Below are 20,820 nucleotides of genomic sequence, written 5' to 3' on the forward strand. Positions count from 1 at the left end.
GGCTTCAAGCTCAGGGGCTGCCCTCTGGAACCCCGCAGCTCCCCCCCCCCCCACCCCCGTGGGCTTACTTATTCTTCCAGCGGGGACAGCTATTTCAACCTCAGGCTTTGTCGGAATGAAGCGCCCGCAGGGGACATCACCAGTGCTGGTCTGCCCCTGCAGGAAGCCAGGCAATTTGCTGTTTGTTTATGTAGCTCAGTGAGCTCCTCTGCATGTGCTGGCTGTTGCCTGACACGGGCCTGGTGGCTCGAGAGCTCCCGTCGGAGTGGAGGAGGCGGGGCAGTGGGGGGTGGGGTGGGTGAACAGTCATGGCCCCAGGTGCTAGCCCACCTTTCAGCTCGGCATGTTCCCTCCTAGTGACTATTTGCCAGCACAGGCAGGCTGGCCTGTGCCCAGCCTACCCTCTTTCCCTCCGCCCTTCCACATTGCCCTTGAGCCTTCACAACGAAGACCGGCAAGTCGGGTGTGAATGGAGCACACAGGTCCTGTTTTATTTGATTTGGGGAGACTCAAATCAAATAAAGCTGGGAGGTTTCATGTGCACGTGTGCCAGGCCTGCACCCCAGTTTGCCCCAGGCCTCACCCAGTCCAGTCATTGCCCCGTGTCCTGCCTTTGTCCTGGAAGGGACAGTCCTCAAACTTCCTGTGTAGGGAAGTTGCCCCACAGAGCTTCTCAAGCCCTGATCGGGTGGCTCTGGGATGGGCCCAGGAGCCTGTTTAAACTCCTTTCCTGGAGGCCTCTGAGACACACCTTCTTTCAGTGACGACAGCCAAGGAGGCACAATAACCTGAATGCTGAAGCTGGAATCCTGGGTGGGCCGCCCTGCCGAGGGCTGACCAGTCAGTGGCAGATGTGCGGCCAGGGACTTGGGGTGCCAGTGAGAAGGGGCTGTGTGTATGTGTGTGTGTGTGTGTGGGGGGGGACTGTGCACACTATCCGTTCTGTCTCCTGGATGTCCCCAGAGGGAGTCCTTTCCCTGAAATGCTCTGCTCGGTTTTGCTCCTGCCCTCCTGTAAGGGAGTCATCTTTCTGACCCTGGAGGCATTTAAGTCACCTGCCCAGGCGGAGGTCAGCCCAGCTGACCCCAACCCCAGTAGCCACACACGCCATCCTTCTTTGCACCTTTATTCTCCCAGCGCCCGGGTGGGGGGGACCCTCACTGTGAAAGTGCTGCACCACGGGCCTGCCCACCCGCGGGCCAGCCTTCCCTCCGTGTGTGTCCTGGGCCTTCCTGCGCCCTCAACGCGCAGCGCCTGATTGTGGGGTTCCACAAGGGGGCGCTCAAGACCGCCGCCGCTTGCAGCTCCGTGCTGGTCATGAAAAGGCTGGTCTGAGCCCGGGGCCCTCGGAGTTCAGGATGCCATTGGAGTCTGGGAGGGTGGGAGGGGGCTGGGGGCGTTGCCCAGTAAGAGCAGTCCGTGTGCTGCAGGGGTGGGGCTGGGCTGGGGTTTGGGGATTCCTGCTTCCTGTGCCTTGGAACCCCTGCACCCCACGAGGGAGCAGGTACCATGGAGAGGGCAGGGCTGGCGGCTCCAGCAGGTCAGTCTCAGGAGAGGTGGAGATGGAATGGTTTGAAAGGCCGGCTAAGGACTCCCTCTCGGCCTTCTCAGCACCTCTCGAGAATGTGGCCAGGACCCAGTTCCCTTTCCCCTGAGCTAGGCTGGGCTGGTTGTGTGGACGGTCCTGGCATTGGGCAGATGGTGGGCAGGCCGTGGTGCCCTGGGCACAGCATGATAGGTCTCCTCCCAGCAATAGCAGCTGTCCTCGGGGTCCTGAGGTCCTGGGCCTCTCGGCTGTCATCAAGGGCTCCCCTGGGGGTCCTTCTCCCTCAGGATGGCTTCTTGGAGGCTGGGGGAATGGGCTGAAGTTAGACTGAGATGCATGGCGGTGGTGGTGTGTGTCCTTCCATGAAACGACATGTGTCTCTCCCAAGGCCTTGAGGGCATGGGTATTTGAAAGTCCACACTTGTCCTGACATCAACGGGCACTGGAGCCGCAGTGACCTGATTGGACGGTGAACCCTTGGGGGTTTGGTGGGAGATTGGAGCCCCTCCCCTGGAGCGTGACCCTGAAGCTGACCCAGTGCTGGAGTCTCCCTCGCTGCTTTGGAGAGCGCCCGGCACATTTTGGGAAATGCTCTCGGAATCCTTGAGACTCTTGGCTGGGTGCCTTCAAGCAGGGCCCACCGGCCAGGGCGTCAGGTCCCTGGGACTCTTGCAGGAAGGACCTGCCAGTGGGCTGGGCCCCAGGTCTGTCTCTGATGCAGAACCAGGATCAGACCTGGGTGAGAACCAGGTTGGAATCCTGACCTCACGTACCAACTTTGTGACCTGGGCAAGTTCCCTCACCTCTCTGTGCCTCAGTTTCCCCACCTACAAGACTACAAGATCCATCGTGGGAGGCAGGGTCTTGAGGCCCAGAGGCAGTGGTGACCTGGGGCTGCTGTCTCCACAGGCACAAGCTGTAAGGGTGCTGCCCGTGGTGCTGAGCCATGTGGTGCCCTTGTCTGGCACATTAGCGGTGCTGGCCACAAGCTGGGCAGAGGCACTGTTCTCAGTGGCCACCAGTGTGGCATTGGGATGAGGGTTGCCGGTGTATGCTGGGGAGCTCCTGCCTGCGCTGGCGGCCCAGGTGGGAGGAACAGGCTAGGGGGGTAGCGGCTCAGAGGGCAGGGTGGAGCAAACACCTGCACACCCCTGTGGGCCACGCCCGCCACACAGTTTCCAAATAGTGCTCAGCAGGAAGTGCCTCAAAATCAGACAGGTGCACTGGCCTCCTCCACGGGTGCCCGAGCAAACACAGGCCTCGGTCACCTTCCTGGCAACAATGGTGCATTGTGGTGGCCACAGCCCAGCCCGCCCAGTGGCGGACCTGCTTGGACAAACACCTGGGCGGTATCCCTGATTAGCTCAGGCATTCAGAGGCTCTCTTGGGCGGGCATTTGGAGGCCCGGCCTGAGCTGCCTCTGTGGCCGGAGCAGGAAGTTGGGGGTGTCCTGATACCCTCGGGCCGGGGCCCCTGATCCTGCTGCCCTGCTGGGAGGAGCCGGGCCCACAGGCGCCGCCCTCGGCAAACACTGGAGCACCCCCACTTCTCTAGTGGGGAACAGACACACCCCGTCCTCCCTGGCCGGCACTCCCCCCCCCCCCCGCTCCTCTTTGAAAGGGGCCAGCAGGGTCCAGGAGTCCCCATCCCTCCAGGTGGAAGGGACAGGCCAGGGCTAGCCACCAGGAGGAAGTGGGTCAGGAATCACCCAGGCCCAGCCCTGGTCCCCCCTCTCACGGGGCCTGCCCCAGGAGAGCTCCGAGGTCTGGGTTCCAGTCAGTCTGAGGACACATTTCCCGGGTGGCCAGGAAGGTGGGGTGGGGCCGTTGGGGCTGCAGCAACGCCCCCCTCCCACGGCCCCTGGCCATGTACCTGTGTCCCACAGGTCAGAGGACAAGGTCCGCTTCCTCTTCTGCGGCGGGCCGTGCCTGGGCTCCTTGCTGCAGAAACACCTGGGCCTCTCTCCTGGTGTGGCCTCTGCCTCGGGGCTCAGGCCCACCTGAGGGGCGCGGGGTGCGGTCAGGGCCGGGACCCTCCCCCTAAGCCTGGGGCTGCCCTGGTTCAGAGGGCCCCACCTGAGCCCGGGGCCCACCCACCTCACTGTCCGAGGCGTCCAGCTCATCCGGTTCGTCTGGTGCTGGCCGCTGCCCCTCGACCTTGCTGAGTTCTGCAGGACACAGGGTGTGGGTCAGGCCGGGCTGGTGGCCTGGGAGGCTAGTGGAAGCGGGGGTCTCACTGACCTGGCAGACTAGGACCAGTGACAGCAGCTCTGCAGAGGGGGACACTGAGGCCCAGAGCGTCAAGCAGCCTGCCCTCGGGCCGACCCTGGCCCTGTCTTCCTCCGGCTGGAATGCCCCCAGGCTTGGGCACCGTGTAATGGGGAGCTCACCTGCTGCCCCTAGGCCCTCATTCCTAGGACCCTTTCCTTCTCTGCCGGTGGTCAGAGGTGTGCCTGCCTTGACCCTAACTCCTTCCTAGGTCCACCTGTGGGGGACTGAGCCCCGGACCCCGGGGTTTGGCCCGTCAGGCCCTGAGACAGTTACCCCCATCCGATGCCGACCACCGCACTCCCCTTCCTTTCTGTGGCCCCACTCACCTGGGTGGATATCAGCATCAGGCCTCTGTGGGTGTGGGGATGGTTTTGACCTCTCTCTGGACTCATCTCCTGTCCTGCCCGGAGAAGGGAGGCTGGGCTGGGGCCCTAGGAGAGGATGTGGGGGGTTCTGGGAGAAAAGCAAGTACTGTAAGCGACTTGGGTTCATTTGAAGAGACTGCCTGGCTCCCCACCCAGCCATGGGCACAGCCGTGGGGCGTTGGCTGGGCGGCCGCTGGAGGGGCGGCGGCTGGAGGGGCGGCCGTGTCCTGCTGGTGGGAGGCGGGCAGCCAGGCTTTCTCCCTGGGGACACGGAGGCCGACAGGGCTGGGCCTCACCTCCAGAGTGGGGGGCTCTTCCGACTCTGGTGCTCTGGCCCCCTGGGTGTCACTGCTGCGCCCCCAAGGTCCAGATGGAGCAGGTGTCTCCACTCCCCGGGGTGGCTCAGGACTGGGGGTGTGGGCCGTCTGGGGGCTGAGTGGCTCTGGGTGGCCCATGGGCTTGGGGGCGTCCCTGCTCCGGCCCCACTCTGACAGGTCCAGGGGCTTGTCTGGAATGTGGTCCTGGGTGGCTGCGGCCTCCTTCCCCCTGGGGCTGCCTGGGCCTGTGGGCCGTGGGTGCCGCCTCCCAGGCAGAGCCGCCCTGACCGCCTCACCCTCTGGTCCCTCAGAGTCCGAGCCGACCGGAGGGGAAGGCAGCGTCTCCCCCGGTCTGGGGGGGCCCCTTAGCTTGGCGCCCCCCGCCTGTCCCCGTGCCTGCAGCTGCTGGGCCAGGAGCAGGCTCAGTGCCCCCTCCAGACGCCGATCCCGCATGTCCACCAGGGCACCCGGCAGGCCCAGCAGGCCCAAGGGCTCCTCCCAGGCGTCTTCCTCTCCAGCCTTCAGGCCTTGGTGCCGGGGGCGGCCGGGGGCCGCGGCAGGGACCCGCGGACTTCTGTGGGGGCTCCGGAGCTTCAGGGACAGGTGGGCGTCGGCCTGGAGGGGGTGCTTCAGGGACTCGTAGGTCAGGGAGGGGGGCCGGGAGGCTCGCAGGAAGCTGTGGAAGGCAGGAGAGGAAGAAACCAACGACCGGGGCCCACAGGTCACCCCCTCTTCACAGGAGAGGACCCAGGGCCCAGGGAGGGGAGGAGAGCTGCCCAGGCCGCAGGGCAGAGAGGGAGATGGTGGCTTCCTGGCCCCCAGCACTGGAGGCCAAGCCATGTGGCCTGGGCAGTGGTCAGCTGGACCCTGGGGTCTGAGGCCTCTCCCTGTCCTGGGGGTCAGCTGCTTGCCCTCACCCAGGGTGTGCGCCCCGTCTCCTACCCGCTTGTCCCCTGCCCCCTCCTGGCTGTTCAGGAGGGGTTCCCAGGGGAACTGTGCGAGGGCAGGGGGCCCGAGAGAGAGAAGCCCAGGGAGGGCCGGAGCTCGGGGGGACCCTCAGGGGGTCATGGGAGGGCTGCTGAAGCTCGGGGGGGGCCCTCAGGGGGTCACGGGAGGGCCGGAGCTCGGGGGGACCCTCAGGGGGTCACGGGAGGGCTGCTGGACCCTTCCCCCCAACGTGGGACTCGAGGGGAGATAGATGTGCAGCTGAGGCCACATCTGGTGGTGGCGGCGGGCGGGGGCGGGCGGGACCTCACCTGTTCAGGGGGAGGCCAAGCTCGTGAGGCGGGCTGGGCGGGCTGCTCCCGGCAGGGGGCGTCCCGTTGGGGGTGGCCCGGTCAGCGGAGCAGACCCAGGCCCCCGGCCGCACCACGGCGATGGTCCCGTGCAGCTGGTTGGAGATTCGCTGCGGGCTCTGCACAGAGTGGACGGCGGTCAGCCCTCGCGCTCTGTGTGACCTCGGGCAGGTCACGCCCCACTCTGAGCCTTGCCTGCCTGCGCCCGCGTCAGGGGGAGCTCAGGGGTCCCCGGGTGGCACAGAGGACAGACAGGGGGCCAGCGGGGCTGGGCTACAGTGGACCGGCCTCACAGAGGACAGACAGGGGGCCAGCGGGGCTGGGGCTGGAGTGGACTGGCCTCACAGAGGACAGACAGGGGGCCAGCGGGGCTGGGGCTACAGTGGACTGGCCTCACAGAGGACAGATGGGGGGCCAGCGGGGCTGGGCTACAGTGGACCGGCCTCACAGAGGACAGACAGGGGGCCAGCGGGGCTGGGCTACAGTGGACCGGCCTCACAGAGGACAGACAGGGGGCCAGCGGGGCTGGGCTACAGTGGACTGGCCTCACAGAGGACAGACAGGGGGCCAGCGGGGCTGGGGCTGGAGTGGACCGGCCTCACAGAGGACAGACGGGGGGCCAGCGGGGCTGGGGCTACAGTGGACTGGCCTCACAGAGGACAGACAGGGGGCCAGCGGGGCTGGGGCTGGAGTGGACTGGCCTCACAGAGGACAGACAGGGGGCCAGCGGGGCTGGGCTACAGTGGACTGGCCTCACAGAGGACAGACGGGGGGCCAGCGGGGCTGGGGCTGGAGTGGACTGGCCTCACAGAGGACAGACAGGGGGCCAGCGGGGCTGGGCTACAGTGGACTGGCCTCACAGAGGACAGACGGGGGGCCAGCGGGGCTGGGGCTACAGTGGACTGGCCTCACAGAGGACAGACGGGGGGCCAGCGGGGCTGGGGCTGGAGTGGACCGGCCTCACAGAGGACAGACGGGGGGCCAGCGGGGCTGGGGCTACAGTGGACTGGCCTCACAGAGGACAGACAGGGGGCCAGCGGGGCTGGGGCTGGAGTGGACTGGCCTCACAGAGGACAGACGGGGGGCCAGCGGGGCTGGGCTACAGTGGACTGGCCTCACAGAGGACAGACAGGGGGCCAGCGGGGCTGGGCTACAGTGGACTGGCCTCACAGAGGACAGACAGGGGGCCAGCGGGGCTGGGCTACAGTGGACTGGCCTCACAGAGGACAGACGGGGGCCAGCGGGGCTGGGGCTGGAGTGGACTGGCCTCACAGAGGACAGACGGGGGGCCAGCGGGGCTGGGCTACAGTGGACCGGCCCCAATCGGGGTCCCCGCCCTCACCATGTCCGGGGCCCGAGGCTCAGGTAGGCTGGCCCCCGGGGAGAGTCTGGCCACTGGAGATGTCCTGTGCCCCAGCTTTTCTGTGGGAGGAAGAGCAGGGGGTGGGACAGGCTGGGCAGCGGCTCTGCCCCCTTGCCCGGAGGGCTCCTCCGTCCTGTGGTGTCCGGCCCCCTCTTCTCTGCCGCCCCCCCCAGCACCTCCTCCCCGGGGAACCCGCACCTGGGGGGTGGTCCTCGGACTCCTCGCAGCCTCCCGGGAGCTTCTCCGTGACGGCCTTCCGGGCGCCCGGGGAGGCGAGCAGTGGGGGCGAGGCGGGGCCCAAGGCGCCTTCCCTGCCCTGGGGTCTGGGCCTGTCTCCCGAGGGGAGGGGCGAGGGCAGTGCCCCCAAGAGACGATCAGAAAGGCCAGGGTGGGTGCCCTCCTGGGGGGTGAGCCACCCAGGTGATCTCGAAAGAGCTCTTTGGACACTGCCCGAGACCCCACCACCAGGGCTCACACTGGAGGGGCTGAGCAGTCCTCCCCGCTCCTCGCAAATACCAGCATCCCGGGGGGGTCCCCTAAGTGGGCGCGGAGGACTCAGCCCTGTTTCTCGGGGGTCCACTGGGCTCCTGTCTGCTCACAGGACACCTGTACTCATTACCCAAGGCTGGGAATCAGCCGCGTGGTGAATGGCCCGGTCCCTGGGGGGGGTCCCCTAAGTGGGCGCGGAGGACTCAGCCCTGTTTCTCGGGGGTCCACTGGGCTCCTGTCTGCTCACAGGACACCTGTACTCATTACCCAAGGCTGGGAATCAGCCGCGTGGTGCATGGCTCGGGATATCCCCGCCCCAGGCCTGGGCCAGTCCCCCACGGGGTCCTGGTGCTCAGAGGACCCCATGTGCCAGGTGCCCGCTGTGGGCAGAGTGTGCAGGACCGGGGTGTTCAGGTCCCGGACGCCGTCCCCACTCACCCCAGGCCCCGCAGTCTCGTCACCTCCTCCTTCAGGGACTCATTCTCCTCCTGCAGCCGGGTCATCTCGTTGGCTGCAGAAGGCACTGATTAGCGTGGGGCTGGAGGAGGGGGTCCACAAACAGACGGCAGAGGGGTCCTCACAGCCCCCGGGACAAGCCTCCTGCTTTGTGCTGCCCCCCCCAGGTCGGGCCTGGCACGGGGCAGGTGCCCCCATGAGTGCCTGTTGTCCCGAATGGGTGGTTGGATGTGACAGAGTGTGCAGTGTCAGTCTTGAGGCTGTGGAAAGGGGTGGGGCCCCTCCTCCCAGGAGCTTTCCCTGGGGCACCCCCCCAAAGGAAAAGGGGGCTTCAGGGGGCTTCTCCTCATTGCAGGGAGGAAGCTGTTGAGGCCCTAAGAGAACAGGGATGCCCCAGCCCACGGGACAGACAGATGAGGGACATGCTGGGGCCAACAGGGGGATTTGTAAATTGTACATTTGTACATTGGGGTGTGGGGTGCCCACTGACAGAAGGGTCGCTTTCTCCCCTCTCCCCGTGACCCCGTGTCAGGCCGCAAAGGCCCTGGGGAGGTCACTGGCCCCCACAGGACGGGGCAGCAGGGGCGGGGCTCACTGAGGATGAAGACATGTTGCAAGTTCTGGAGGAGGGAGCTCTCAAACTCCTGCTGCTTCTTCCTGGCCAGCTCCTGGGTGACGGTGCAGCGGTCACACAGGCCGGCCCGCAGCCTGCGGGAGTGGGGGAGGCAAGGGTCCACTTTGAGGAGGGAGGCTGAGGTCCACAGAGGGGCTGAGACCCTCCCGGGATGTACCCTCACCCCTCCCAAATTGTGGGAGCTCCGCCCCATCTCCTACCCATTGAGGCTGCAGAGGACCCTGGGAAATGCAGTTGACTTAAGGCTCTGAGCAGTCCCGCAGTGCAGGGGGCGGGGGTGGGGCTGTCCAGTGTCAGCTCGTCCCCGGAGCTGCCCCACCCCCACCGTGAGCTCGGCGGCAGGTAGCCGTCTCCTGGGCTCACCGGTTCTCCAGCACCCGGACATTGTCCTTCAGAGCCCTCTGCTGCTCCCTGAGCTGGTGGTTCTTGGCACAGAGCTCCTCCACCCTCTGGGCATCCCTGTGGGGGGACGAGCCTGGGTGAGGGTTCTGCCCTGCCCCCCCATGCATCCGGGGGGGGCACCCTGGCATTTGGGAGAACAGAGGGAGCGGCCGGCCAGCCACCGTCCTTCACGCCTGCTCCACCAGGCCAGGCCGTCCTGACTCACCGGCACCGCTCCGAGTTCAGTTCTACAAGCTTGTTCTGCAGGCCTGGGGGGGGGGGTGGAGGACGGGCGGAGGGTCAGACCATGCAGCAGAGCCCGGGGCACCTCCTGTCCCTCTCCTCAGCCACCCCCCCATGCCCTGCCCCACGCCACGCACCCAGAGCCCGGGGCACCTCCTGTCCCTCTCCACAGCCACCCCCCACTCCCAGGCCCCACGCCACGCACCCAGAGCCTGGGGCACCTCCTGTCCCTCTCCACAGCCACCCCCCACTCCCAGGCCCCACGCCACGCACCCAGAGCCCGGGCACCTCCTGTCCCTCTCCACAGCCACCCCCCACTCCCATGCCCCATGCCACGCACCCAGAGCCCGGGGCACCTCCTGTCCCTCTCCACAGCCACCCCCCACTCCCATGCCCCACGCCACGCACCCAGAGCCCGGGGCACCTCCTGTCCCTCTCCACAGCCACCCCCCACTCCCAGGCCCCACGCCACGCACCCAGAGCCCGGGCACCTCCTGTCCCTCTCCACAGCCACCCCCCACTCCCATGCCCCAAGCCACGCACCCAGAGCCCGGGGCACCTCCTGTCCCTCTCCACAGCCACCCCCCACTCCCATGCCCTGCCCCACACCACGCACCCAGAGCCCGGGCACCTCCTGTCCCTCTCCACAGCCACCCCCCACTCCCAGGTCTTGCCCCACACCACGCACCCAGAGCCCGGGGCACCTCCTGTCCCTCTCCACAGCCACCCCCCACTCCCATGCCCTGCCCCACACCACGCACCCAGAGCCCGGGACACCTCCTGTCCCTCTCCACAGCCACCCCCCCACTCCCAGGTCCTGCCCCACGCCACGCACCCAGAGCCCGGGGCACCTCCTGTCCCTCTCCACAGCCACCCCCCACTCCCAGGCCCTGCCCCACACCACGCACCCAGAGCCCGGGCACCTCCTGTCCCTCTCCACAGCCACCCCCCCATGCCCTGCCCCACACCACGCACCCAGAGCTGGGGCACCTCCTGTCCCTCTCCACAGCCACCTCCCCACTCCCAGGTCCTGCCCCACGCCACGCACCCAGAGCCCGGGGCACCTCCTGTCCCTCTCCACAGCCACCCCCCTAGCCCTGCCCCACACCACGCACCCAGAGCTGGGGCACCTCCTGTCCCTCTCCACAGCCACCCCCCCATGCCCTGCCCCACACCATGCACCCAGAGCCCAGGGCACCTCCTGTCCCTCTCCACAGCCACCCCCCAGGCCCTGCCCCACACCACGCACCCAGAGCCCGGGGCACCTCCTGTCCCTCTCCACAGCCACCCCCCCAGGCCCTGCCCCACGCCACGCACCCAGAGCCCGGGGCACCTCCTGTCCCTCTCCACAGCCACCCCCCCATGCCCTGCCCCACGCCTCGCACCCAGAGCCCGGGGCACCTCCTGTCCCTCTCCACAGCCACCCCCCCATGCCCTGCCCCACGCCACGCACCCAGAGCCCGGGGCACCTCCTGTCCCTCTCCACAGCCACCCCCCCAGGCCCTGCCCCACGCCACGCACCCAGAGCCCGGGCACCTCCTGTCCCTCTCCACAGCCACCCCCCCATGCCCCACGCCACGCACCCAGGACCTCCTTCTCGTGGAGGTCCCTCAGTCTGTTCAGGGATTCCATGAAGCTCTCCATGGCCTTGGCCCAGGTCCTCCGCTCGGGGTGCAGGATGGACCCCAATCCTACCGTCCCTCTGCTTCCAGCCTGTGGAGCATGAAGGGGGGAGAGGGGGTGCGTTGGCTTGAGAAGGGGCCTGGGGGGCCGCAGGCTCTGGTCATAGGCCACTGTCCGGAGAGGAGATGAGCGCTGGCCCTGTGGGTGTTGGTGGGGATGTCCTGTCCTGTGGGCCACCCCACACTAGCCCCACTGGGTCATGTCCTCACTGAGGACCCAGTGGGGTCACCTTCACTGTCCTGCTCTCAGCATGCGTTCTCTAGGGGAACTTGGAGTGGACAGAGGGGATGGGGCCTGTCCACTTCATCGCCACCACCTAATTCTGGTCTCACCGCAAAGCAGGTCCCCCTCTTTCCCAGCTCCTACCCCCCCATCTGCAGTCTGTGGTTGCAGACTGGCCCCAGGCCTGGGAGAGGGTGGGCCACCGGTCAGGAGCCTCCGCTGGGCCACCGGTCAGGAGCCTCCGCTGGGCCGGGCCGGCAGTGGCTTGGGGCGCCCATGACCTGCTCTGTGAACCCATTAGCCGGTTGCAACATGCAGAGCCCTTCTGCGGACGTCTCTCTTCCAGTTCCTTCTGTGAGGGGTCGGGGCGCTGCTGGCTGCTGGGCGCCCGGGGGCCCCCAGCGCTCAAGCCTCAGTGCAGGGGAGGGGGGCACTCACTCAGGCTGGCTGCGTGCATGCCCTGGGCCCGCAGTGTGCTGGGTGTGCATGCACGTGTTCTGTGTGTATGTGCGTGCGTGCACGTGATCAGTGTGTATGTGCGTGCGTGCACGTGTTCTGTGTGTATGTGTGTGCGTGCACGTGTTCTGTGTGCTGGGTGTGCGTGCACGTGTTCTGTGTGTATGTGTGTGCGTGCACGTGTTCTGTGTGCTGGGTGTGCGTGCACGTGTTCTGTGTGTATGTGTGTGTGTGCACGTGTTCTGTGTGCTGGGTGTGCGTGCACGTGTTCTGTGTGTATGTGCGTGCGTGCACGTGTTCTGTGTGCTGGGTGTGCGTGCACGTGTTCTGTGTGTATGTGTGTGTGCACGTGTTCTGTGTGCTGGGTGTGCGTGCACGTGTTCTGTGTGCTGGGTGTGTGTGCACGTGTTCTGTGTGTATGTGCGTGCGTGCACGTGTTCTGTGTGTATGTGTGTGCGTGCACGTGTTCTGTGTGTATGTGCGTGCACGTGTTCTGTGTGTATGTGTGTGCGTGCACGTGTTCTGTGTGTATGTGCGTGCGTGCACGTGTTCTGTGTGCTGGGTGTGCGTGCACGTGTTCTGTGTGCTGGGTGTGCATGCACGTGTTCTGTGTGTGTGTGCGCGTCAGGGGCACTGAGGCCCGGCACGCCCCATGCCCACCTCGGGTCTGAAGACTCGGGGTGCTAACTTTGACCCTGGGTCCGCATTTCCTGAGACCGCCCCAAGCCCCCTGCACCGCTGCTGCAGGGGTGAGGTCTGCTGCCGCCAGTTCTCTGGAGCCCTGAGTCTCACAATGAACGGAGTGAGTCCCGTCCTGCCTGCCTGGGTCCAGACCCCAACCCTCTTTCATTCTGTGTCTGGCCTCCAGTCCAGCGGGGGCAGCCCCTCCTGGTCCTTAGCCCGAGGAGACCACGGGGGTGCCGCTGGACCCCAGCAAACCGACGGCCAGTCTCCTGTGACTCCTGAGCCCTCTCCTGCTGGCCTCCCGCACGGACCCCCCAGGAGACCACGGGGGTGCTGCTGGACCCCAGCAAACCAACGGCCAGTCTCCTGTAACTCCTGAGCCCTCCCCTGCTGACCTCCCGCACGGACCCCCGAGGAGACCACAGGGTGCTGCTGGACCCCAGCAAGCCGACGGCCAGTCTCCTGTGACTCCTGAGCCCTCTCCTGCTGGCCCCCCGCACGGACCCCTCAGGAGACCACGGGGGTGCCGCTGGACCCCAGCAAACCGACGGCTAGTCTCCTGTGACTCCTGAGCCCTCTCCTGCTGGCCTCCTGCACGGACCCCCGAGGAGACCGTGGGGTGCCGCTGGACCCCAGCAAACCGACGGCCAGTCTCCTGTGACTCCTGAGCCCTCTCCTGCTGACCTCCCACACGGACCCCTCAGGAGACCACGGGGGTGCCGCTGGACCCCAGCAAACCGACGGCCAGTCTCCTGTGACTCCTGAGCCCTCTCCTGCTGACCTCCCACACGGACCCCTCAGGAGACCACGGGGGTGCCGCTGGACCCCAGCAAACCGACGGCTAGTCTCCTGTGACTCCTGAGCCCTCTCCTGCTGGCCTCCTGCACGGACCCCCGAGGAGACCGTGGGGTGCCGCTGGACCCCAGCAAGCCGACGGCCAGTCTCCTGTGACTCCTGAGCCCTCTCCTGCTGGCCCCCCGCACGGACCCCTCAGGAGACCACGGGGGTGCCGCTGGACCCCAGCAAACCGACGGCCAGTCTCCTGTGACTCCTGAGCCCTCTCCTGCTGGCCTCCCGCACGGACCCCTCAGGAGACCACGGGGGTGCCGCTGGACCCCAGCAAACTGACGGCCAGTCTCCTGTGACTCCTGAGCCCTCTCCTGCTGGCCTCCCGCACGGACCCCTCAGGAGACCACGGGGGTGCCGCTGGACCCCAGCAAACTGACGGCCAGTCTCCTGTGACTCCTGAGCCCTCTCCTGCTGGCCCCCTGCACGGACGGCCAGTCTCCTATAACTCCTGAGCCCTCTCCTGCTGGCCCCCCGCACGGACCCCTCAGGAGACCACGGGGGTGCCGCTGGACCCCAGCAAACCGACGGCTAGTCTCCTGTGACTCCTGAGCCCTCTCCTGCTGGCCTCCTGCACGGACCCCCGAGGAGACCGTGGGGTGCCGCTGGACCCCAGCAAACCGACGGCCAGTCTCCTGTAACTCCTGAGCCCTCTCCTGCTGCCCTCCCGCACGGACCCCTCAGGAGCCGCTGGCGGCTGGACTTCTACTTAACGCCCAGAACCCCAGCTCTCCTTTTCTGCCACGCCCACCAGGCCCACGCCCCCACGGGACCCCCGCTGCCGTGGGACCCTGGCGCATCTCTGGGGCGGCTGCACCTGGCTCCCCGCCTCTGCCTGCCCCCAGGACACACGCTGCAGGCCCTGGAGACCTCTGCTCAGAATTCCCCCCTGGCCCATCGCACAAGGTTGTGCCTGACATCTCGTCATGGCCACCAAAGGGGACAGGGTCTCACTGGCCTTCCACAGGTTGCCCTGAAGACGTCCTTTGCAGCAGCACCCTACAAAGCAGCCCCCAAACTGGAAACCCTCACATGCCAGCGGCTGTATATCTGTGGCCAGAGAAACGACGGACCCCAGACCCAAACCCCTGCTGCCACTACTGTGTGACACGGAAGATCGGAGCAGACCCCCGAAAGCCAGCCCGCTGAGCACATCGGATGCAGGAGGCTCCGGGCTCTCGACAGTGGGGCTGGCAGGTGCCCAGGGGTGGGAGTAACAGCCGCTCTGCCTGAGGGGAGCAGGCCTCGTGACCCCAAGAAAAGCCAGGGGTGGTGAGCATAGGGCTAGGGCCGCCTGTCCGGAAACAGCCTGGCTCTCAGCCGGTTGAGCGTCGGAGTACCGAGGAGCCTGGACTTCTGGATGCGGAGGGCAGGGTGAGGTCCCATCGTGCCCTGCAGGGTCCGAGGAGCCAGCTGGGCAGGGCAGCGGGGGTGTGGTGGAGGGTGGAGGGGCGGGAAGATGGGGCTCCCCAAACTTGTTTATCAGACCCGCCTGGGTTGTGGGACATCTCTGAGCACCGGGGTGGGGTGGGGTGCCCGACCGTGGCTGAGCGTGAGTGAGGTGGTGAGGGCTCTGGAAGTGAGGGGGGCTGGGCAGGGTCCCCATCTTGAAGGAGGCAGGGTGCTGAGTCTGGAGGCTGGGGGAGGCTGGGGCTTGAGTGGACAGGGCGTAAGTGGCCATCCGGCCCATTTCCTGGGTGCCGTCCACATCGTTACTACCGCGGCGGTCTGGCTAACCCTGACCACACGGTAGGAACCCCCTCTCCACATGGGGAAACTGAGGCCCAAAGAGAACACGTCACCCTTCCCGGCTGCCCAGTGGGCTGTAGATGCAGCCTTGCGTGGAGTAGGATGCGTCCCAGTGGTCCTGCGGTGCTGACTGTCTTGAGGCCCCCGGAAGGTCAGACTTCAAACTGGGGCCTCCATGGGCTCAGGCCTCTGCTGGCCAGCCGGCAGCGAGGAGGGCCGAGGAGGAGGGCCGAGGAGGAGGGCCGAGGAGGGGCCGAGCCGCAGCGCCTGAAATTCTACCCAGACCCGCCCGACAGGCGGCTCTCCTCTCCAGCGCCCGCGGTGGCCTGGCCGTGGCTTGTGGGCTGGGCCCACGCCCATAAAGGAGGCGCCCGAGGGAACCCGTGATGCCATGGGCCGGGAGAGGCCCGTGTGGGCTCTCAGTCTGAGCAAGAGGCTAGCATTGTTCCCAGTGATGTCACCGTGGTCCACACAGGGGAGGGACACCGAGGCCTCAGCTGTGGCCCCCCCGGCTGGACCAGGCAGGCAAGGAAGGTCTGGTTGAGCAACAAAGCCTCAGGGGTGTGGCTTCTTGCCCTGCTCCTGGGCCAGCTGGGGCCACTGGGCTCCTCACCTCCTTGCCACCTCCCCTGGTCGGGGCAAGCCTGCTCTGGCAGACCCTTGGTGCCACACCGCAACTCTGCTCCTTCTCTGCCATCAGTCTGTCTGTCTGTCTGCCTGTCTACTAAATAGCATGCTGCTGCCACAGTAACCGCAGCAGTGGCTGCTGTTTCCGTAGCATGGCACCAGGCTCTACGCGTTTGCAGGGGTGCCCGGACGACCCCAACGCGCCCACCTGTGGGAACCAGGTGTGGAGAGCTCCCCTGATACACTGTCTGCACCCAGACCTGCCTGCCTCCACCTCCCGCCGGACTGTGGGGCCGGGCACACCATCAGAGCCCACGGAACGTTCGTCGCAGGCGAGTTTACAGAGCGCCTACTGTGCGCCCAGGCTCAGCACACGCACGGCCTTCTGAAAAGGGGCTCATTAGCCCACCCCACAGACTCCAGCCTCTGCCTCTGTCCACCTGTTGTGAGGACCTCCGAGGTGATGGCCGGTCAGTCACCCGGCCCGGCCTCAGTGTCCTTGTCCTGAAAGCCGGCAGAGGTGGCGAGCCCCGCCCCCTGCTACGGGAGGCGGACAGGGAGGGCCTCTGACACCTGTCGGAGGCTATCGGGACTCCCCAAACGGGGTGGGTGCGGCAGCGGCCATTTGACCCACAGGTGGTCAGGGGCGAGCCCGGGAGCCCCCACATGCCAGGCACCTGCTGGCTCTTCCCATGCAGTGACTCACTGGGTCTCACGCTCCCCCACGGGGTGGCCGTGGCAACCCTGTTTATAGATGAGGAAGCGGAATCTTCCGGTGATGTCACCTGTCATGGTCACCAGCTCACAAGAGGCACAGCCAGGGCAGAAATGAGGCTTCCTAGTGACCTCCCGGGCAAGTTCAGGGTGGCAGGTCACGTCCAGAGATGTGTCACTGCCGGGGAGGTTTCTACCATCCGCCAGACAAAGAGAGCCACGACACACGTGCACACATGTGACGCCCACACTCACACATACGGACGCAGCGGGATCCTGACAACATACTAACACACGTTAGCGCGCACCCCCAGCGCACGAGTGACGTGCACACACGTGCTACATTCACATCACCTCCCCTGCCACACACACAGCACTGCCCAGGCCCAGGGAGAGCTGCACACGCATGTGCATGCATGCACACGTGCACACACAGCTCTGCACCCTACATGCGTGTGCCCACATGTACAGAGGAGCAGGGCGGGGGTGCTCCCAGCTGGGCTGAGGCTGCTCTGTGGCTCAGGGAACCGTGGGCCTTGCACATCGACTTCCAGAGGGTGGGTTTCCCCGCTGCATCCCTGAGGGGACTGGCTGGGGGGGCTGAGCTGGACCTGTGTCCCCCAGGAGCCATGTGTCACCACCTCCCCAGAGACACCAAGCCGAGGGCTGCCTCCACACCCCACAGTGCCAACACTGAGCCGTGGACCATGCACCGTGCATGCCTCCCCCCTCCCGAGGCTGCACCCTGTGCCCCATGAGGGCCCAGCTGCTGGGCAGGTCCAGGATGGCGTGCCTCCGGCCAGCGGCCCGTTCCTGGTGTCCCCAACCCTCACCCCCAGCCTCGCCTCTGCACCCAGCCCCTGCCTGGGAGACCCGCTGGGCCCCTCTTCGCCTCAGCTCCCTAGACCGGGTGCCCCAGAGCAGGTGAGGGTGCCCCTCTCTCCAGCCTGGCCACCCCGCCTCCCGCCCGTCTGCCTTACCCTCCGCCAGCCCGGCCGAGCAGGGGCCTGGGCACCTCGCGAGGGCAGCGAGCACCTGCACAGCGACGCCGGCCCCTCCCTCCCCGGCCTCCGACGGGGGAGCCCCAGGTACTCACAGGGCCCCTCGCCCGTGCTGACCTCCGCGGACCATCCCGCCTGCGAGCCAGAAGGCCCGCCAGAGAGGAGGAGGAGCAGAGTGTGAACTCGCACAGGCAGCAGAGACACAATTTTGGCCAAACCGGCTCGGCAGGTTCCAGGCCCTCCTTGCCGGGAGCAGAAAGGAGGCAGAGTCGGCCCAAAGCCGTCCGACGGGTTCTGCCATCGCGCAGAAAGTGGCAGAACGGGTTAGGTCTGAGCCCACATAGAGATGGGATTGTTTCCCCGGAATACCGCGTGGCCCGGGCCTATGGCCAGTTAACAAGGAGAAGCGGGGCCCGGGGCGGGGCCGCGGGGAAGGGCGCTGGGGCGGGGGCGAGCGGGAGGGAGCTGACCGCTGGTCTCGTCACCCTGGGGCGCAGACGGGCCGCAGGAGCCCCCTGGCCTCACCTTGCTGGCCCTGATTTCCTCTGTCTGCAGACCGAGGGTAGTGAGTGCGGGTTCTGTCCCCGTGAGAGCTCAGTGGACGGTGGCTTGGAGCTGCTCTGGTGCTCTAGGGGGCGCCCTGCCCAGCACTGCCCCCTCTGCCCCTCGCCCAAGACAGCAGGCAGGCTGGCGGCTGAGCATCTCAGGGTCTCGGGGCCCATTTGGGGGCGCCCGCCAGGTGCGGCTGGGCCCAGGGGTGTGGGAGGGGCTGGGCGTGGTGGCTGTGTGTTTGTTCTCCGCATGGTGACCTCGCAGCTGCACACACGCAGGACAGAGCTGGCCTCTGAGGGCTGCGGCCACCCCAGGCCGCTGCCCCTGCTCCCTGCCACGCTCCACTCTGGGCCCTCTGCACCTGCCCCCACCCTGTGTGCCCTGTCCCACCCCCCACACTTCCTTCCTCCCCACCCCAAGCTCCTCCGGCCGTGCACCCCCACCCTGTCCCGCCCCCCACTCAGCACAGGCGCTCCCAGGGCTCCAAGGAGGACTGGGCTACGGGCCAGGTGCCCTGGTGAGGTCCCCAGAGCAGCTTCCTGCTCCCGTGAGGCCCCTGCCGGCCGGCCGCTGGTGCCGGTGGCCCTGCCCTGAGTTCTCAGGGGGAGGCCGTGGTCAGCCGGGCCTTGGCACTTTACCAATGTCCCCTGCACAGTGCCCGCCCCGGCCTGGCCGGGCTCTCAGTGAGAGGTGTCTGTGCGCTGCGGGGTACGTGTCTGCTGTGTCTGTGTGTGCGCGCCGCACGAGGGGGCGGATGTGGCGGGTGTGGGCGTGGCCTGATGTGGGGGGGCTGTGTCGAGTGTGGGCGTGGCCTGATGTACGGGGGGGGGGCTGGGGGGGGCTCCCCAGTCACGTGCATGCCCTCCGCCCCAGACACGGCAGACCCTGAACCTGTGATCCTCATTCACGAACTCGCACGTGCGACGGGTGTTCACCGCGTGCCACGTGGTGGGGGAAGGCATGGGACCAGCCCATTAGGTCCCCTGGGCACAGGCGTGGTCGTCACCAGGACACGCATTTTGACCTCCTGTTTGGGAGCCTGGCTGGCGGAATCAGACACACATAGCGGGCGCTCTCTGAGCCCCAGTTTGCTCACCTGTAACCCCAAGACAAAGGCTCCTGCTCTGCAGAGTTGCTGTGAGGATTAAGCGAGATTATCTCTTGCACGCACGCATGCATCCTGTGACTGTGGAAACCCGGGGAGCTGGGTGCTGGGAAATGGACACGCTGACCAGGCAGCACCCACCCTGAAGGCGGCACCCAGCCAGGCTCACAGCAGCCGCCTGAATGAGACCCCAGACCGAGCAGAGCCCAGGGTCAGGGGCTGCCCCGCGCTCCGTCTTCAGCGGGAGACCCAGGCCCGAGCGGGCTGGGTGGCACCTGCAGGAGCCGCAGAGGTTCAGGGGCAGCTCCAGGACCCAGCTCAGGGTTCCTCTCTGGAGCAGGCAGCCGCCCCACCCCATGCATGCCACCCAGGTGTGAGGGGCTGGGGCTTGGAGCCTGGCGAGGGGTCCCTGCCACCCCCCACCCCCCAGCGCCTGTCTCCTGGGACCAGGGGCGAGGCCTCCGGCTTTTATCCTGGGCCGGGAGGGGCGGGAGATAAGCCTTCAAAGGCATCTGCTGAAACACCTTGGACAGCCGGGCCTGTCCGGCCGCTGTTTGTGTTACTGGATTGATATTGATAGATGGGGGGGTGGGGTGAGGGGGGTGTGCAGCGGCCAGGCCAGCCTGCAGCTTGGGCTCCCAGATAAATGGGTCACCTATTAATACGGCCTTGCAGACGGGGACCCACAGGGGTGAGGCGGCCCCCTGCAATGTCGGGGGCCTCTGTCCCCACCTTCCCTGCAGAGGCGCACCCAGCTGCAGCTAAATGTGTGTGTGTGTGGGGGGGTGGAGCAGGTGGGGGCCTGGCCTGGGCAGTGGGAGGGAGAAAGGGGCCTAGAGATGTCCTCAGGGTGAGGGTGGGGCACCCTCAACGGTCCCTCCACGTGGCCTCAGCACTAGGGAGCCTCTTCTTAGAACGACTTTGATAACACAGCAGGGCAAGGATGACCCGCCTCCGAGCACTGAAACGTCCCGGGCAGGCCGGGCCAAGGTCCCCTCTCATGGGGGCCTCCCATCCTGTCCCTCCCTGGCTCAGATCTGCCTGCTTTTCCAGCTGGGCCCTCCTGGGCGGAGCCACCGACCCGTGCATTTCAACCGTCCTATGGCGGATGGTCCAATGGAGCTCGGTCCACTCACGTGTGTGTGTGTGTGTGTGTGTGTGTGTGTGTGTGCAAGCGTCCCCACTGGCTGATTCGGGGGATGCCGTCATCGTCCCCCCCCCCGAGGGAGCCCCTGCACTCATTGGCTGCGGCCCCTCAACACGCAGCCCACGGCAACCACTCAGCCCCTTCGTGGCGGTTTCGTACACATGGGTTCCTGACACGCGGTGGTTCGTGCCTGGCTTTTGCTCCCTGAGCGAACTAGGTGCTGGTGAGGGTCATTCACGTGGCGGCGTGAGTCTGCGGTCCCTCCCCTGTGAAGGCTGAGTGACACGCTCTGTCGTCTGGGGGGAGCACCTCGTGTTCAGCCGTCCCCGGCTGAGGGACCCTTGGGTGGTTCCCACCTTTGGGCGGCTGTGAGCGGCGCTGGCTCACGAGCATGTGTACACCCAGGAGTGACCGTGACGGGTCACGTGGTAACTCTCTGTTTAACTGTCTGAGGCACGGCCAGTGGCTTCGGTGATTCCGTTGCTGGGCGGATGAGAGCTGTCCACCGTCTTCAAGGTGGCGGGTCCTGCGCCTGCTGACGGCGGGGTCGCGGGGGTCCTTGCTAGAACCTGGGCTGTGGGGGCAGACCGAGGAGAAGGGGTCAGCCCTGGCCTGAGGGCTGGGCTCTGGAGGGAGAGAGAGTAAGGGACCAGGCCAGAGGAGAGGAGGAGGGGG

At 66.8% G+C, this 20,820-nt stretch overlaps 1 protein-coding gene across 2 annotated transcripts; it reads right to left on the minus strand.

The window, feature by feature from the left end:
- Positions 1-1,112: 1,112 nt before the first annotated feature.
- On the minus strand, positions 1,113-17,930 carry RBBP8NL (RBBP8 N-terminal like). 2 transcript variants are annotated; one of them, XM_066236807.1, is made up of 14 exons: positions 17,867-17,930; positions 10,943-11,072; positions 9,343-9,385; positions 9,099-9,194; positions 8,697-8,809; positions 8,084-8,156; positions 7,355-7,485; positions 7,136-7,215; positions 5,755-5,912; positions 4,478-5,174; positions 4,143-4,269; positions 3,643-3,713; positions 3,419-3,545; positions 1,113-1,849 (listed from the first exon to the last, which is right to left on the minus strand). In XM_066236807.1, the coding sequence occupies exons 2-14, from the start codon at positions 11,001-11,003 to the stop codon at positions 1,830-1,832; spliced, it is 1,797 nt and encodes a 598-aa protein (XP_066092904.1). In that variant the 5' UTR covers positions 11,004-11,072; positions 17,867-17,930; the 3' UTR covers positions 1,113-1,829. The 2 variants fall into 2 exon arrangements, with proteins under 2 accessions (XP_066092904.1, XP_066092903.1); XM_066236806.1 differs by lacking the exon at positions 17,867-17,930 and adding an exon at positions 17,437-17,626.
- Positions 17,931-20,820: the final 2,890 nt, after the last annotated feature.

This window comes from Saccopteryx bilineata, chromosome 6 (genome assembly GCF_036850765.1).
Source record: "Saccopteryx bilineata isolate mSacBil1 chromosome 6, mSacBil1_pri_phased_curated, whole genome shotgun sequence".
Classification (NCBI taxonomy): domain Eukaryota; kingdom Metazoa; phylum Chordata; class Mammalia; order Chiroptera; family Emballonuridae; genus Saccopteryx; species Saccopteryx bilineata.

What these genes read in the sequence shown, in the direction of transcription:
- RBBP8NL (XM_066236807.1), bottom strand. Translation starts at nt 11,003, where the DNA reads ATGGAGAGCTTCATGGAATCCCTGAACAGACTGAGGGACCTCCACGAG. An exon ending in CCACGAGAAGGAGGTCCTGG is followed by an intron (nt 9,386 to 10,942) that starts GTGCGTGGCGTG and finishes CCCCCCCCCCAG; the next exon opens with GCCTGCAGAACAAGCTTGTA. An exon ending in GCAACATGTCTTCATCCTCA is followed by an intron (nt 8,157 to 8,696) that starts GTGAGCCCCGCC and finishes TGCCTTCTGCAG; the next exon opens with CCAACGAGATGACCCGGCTG.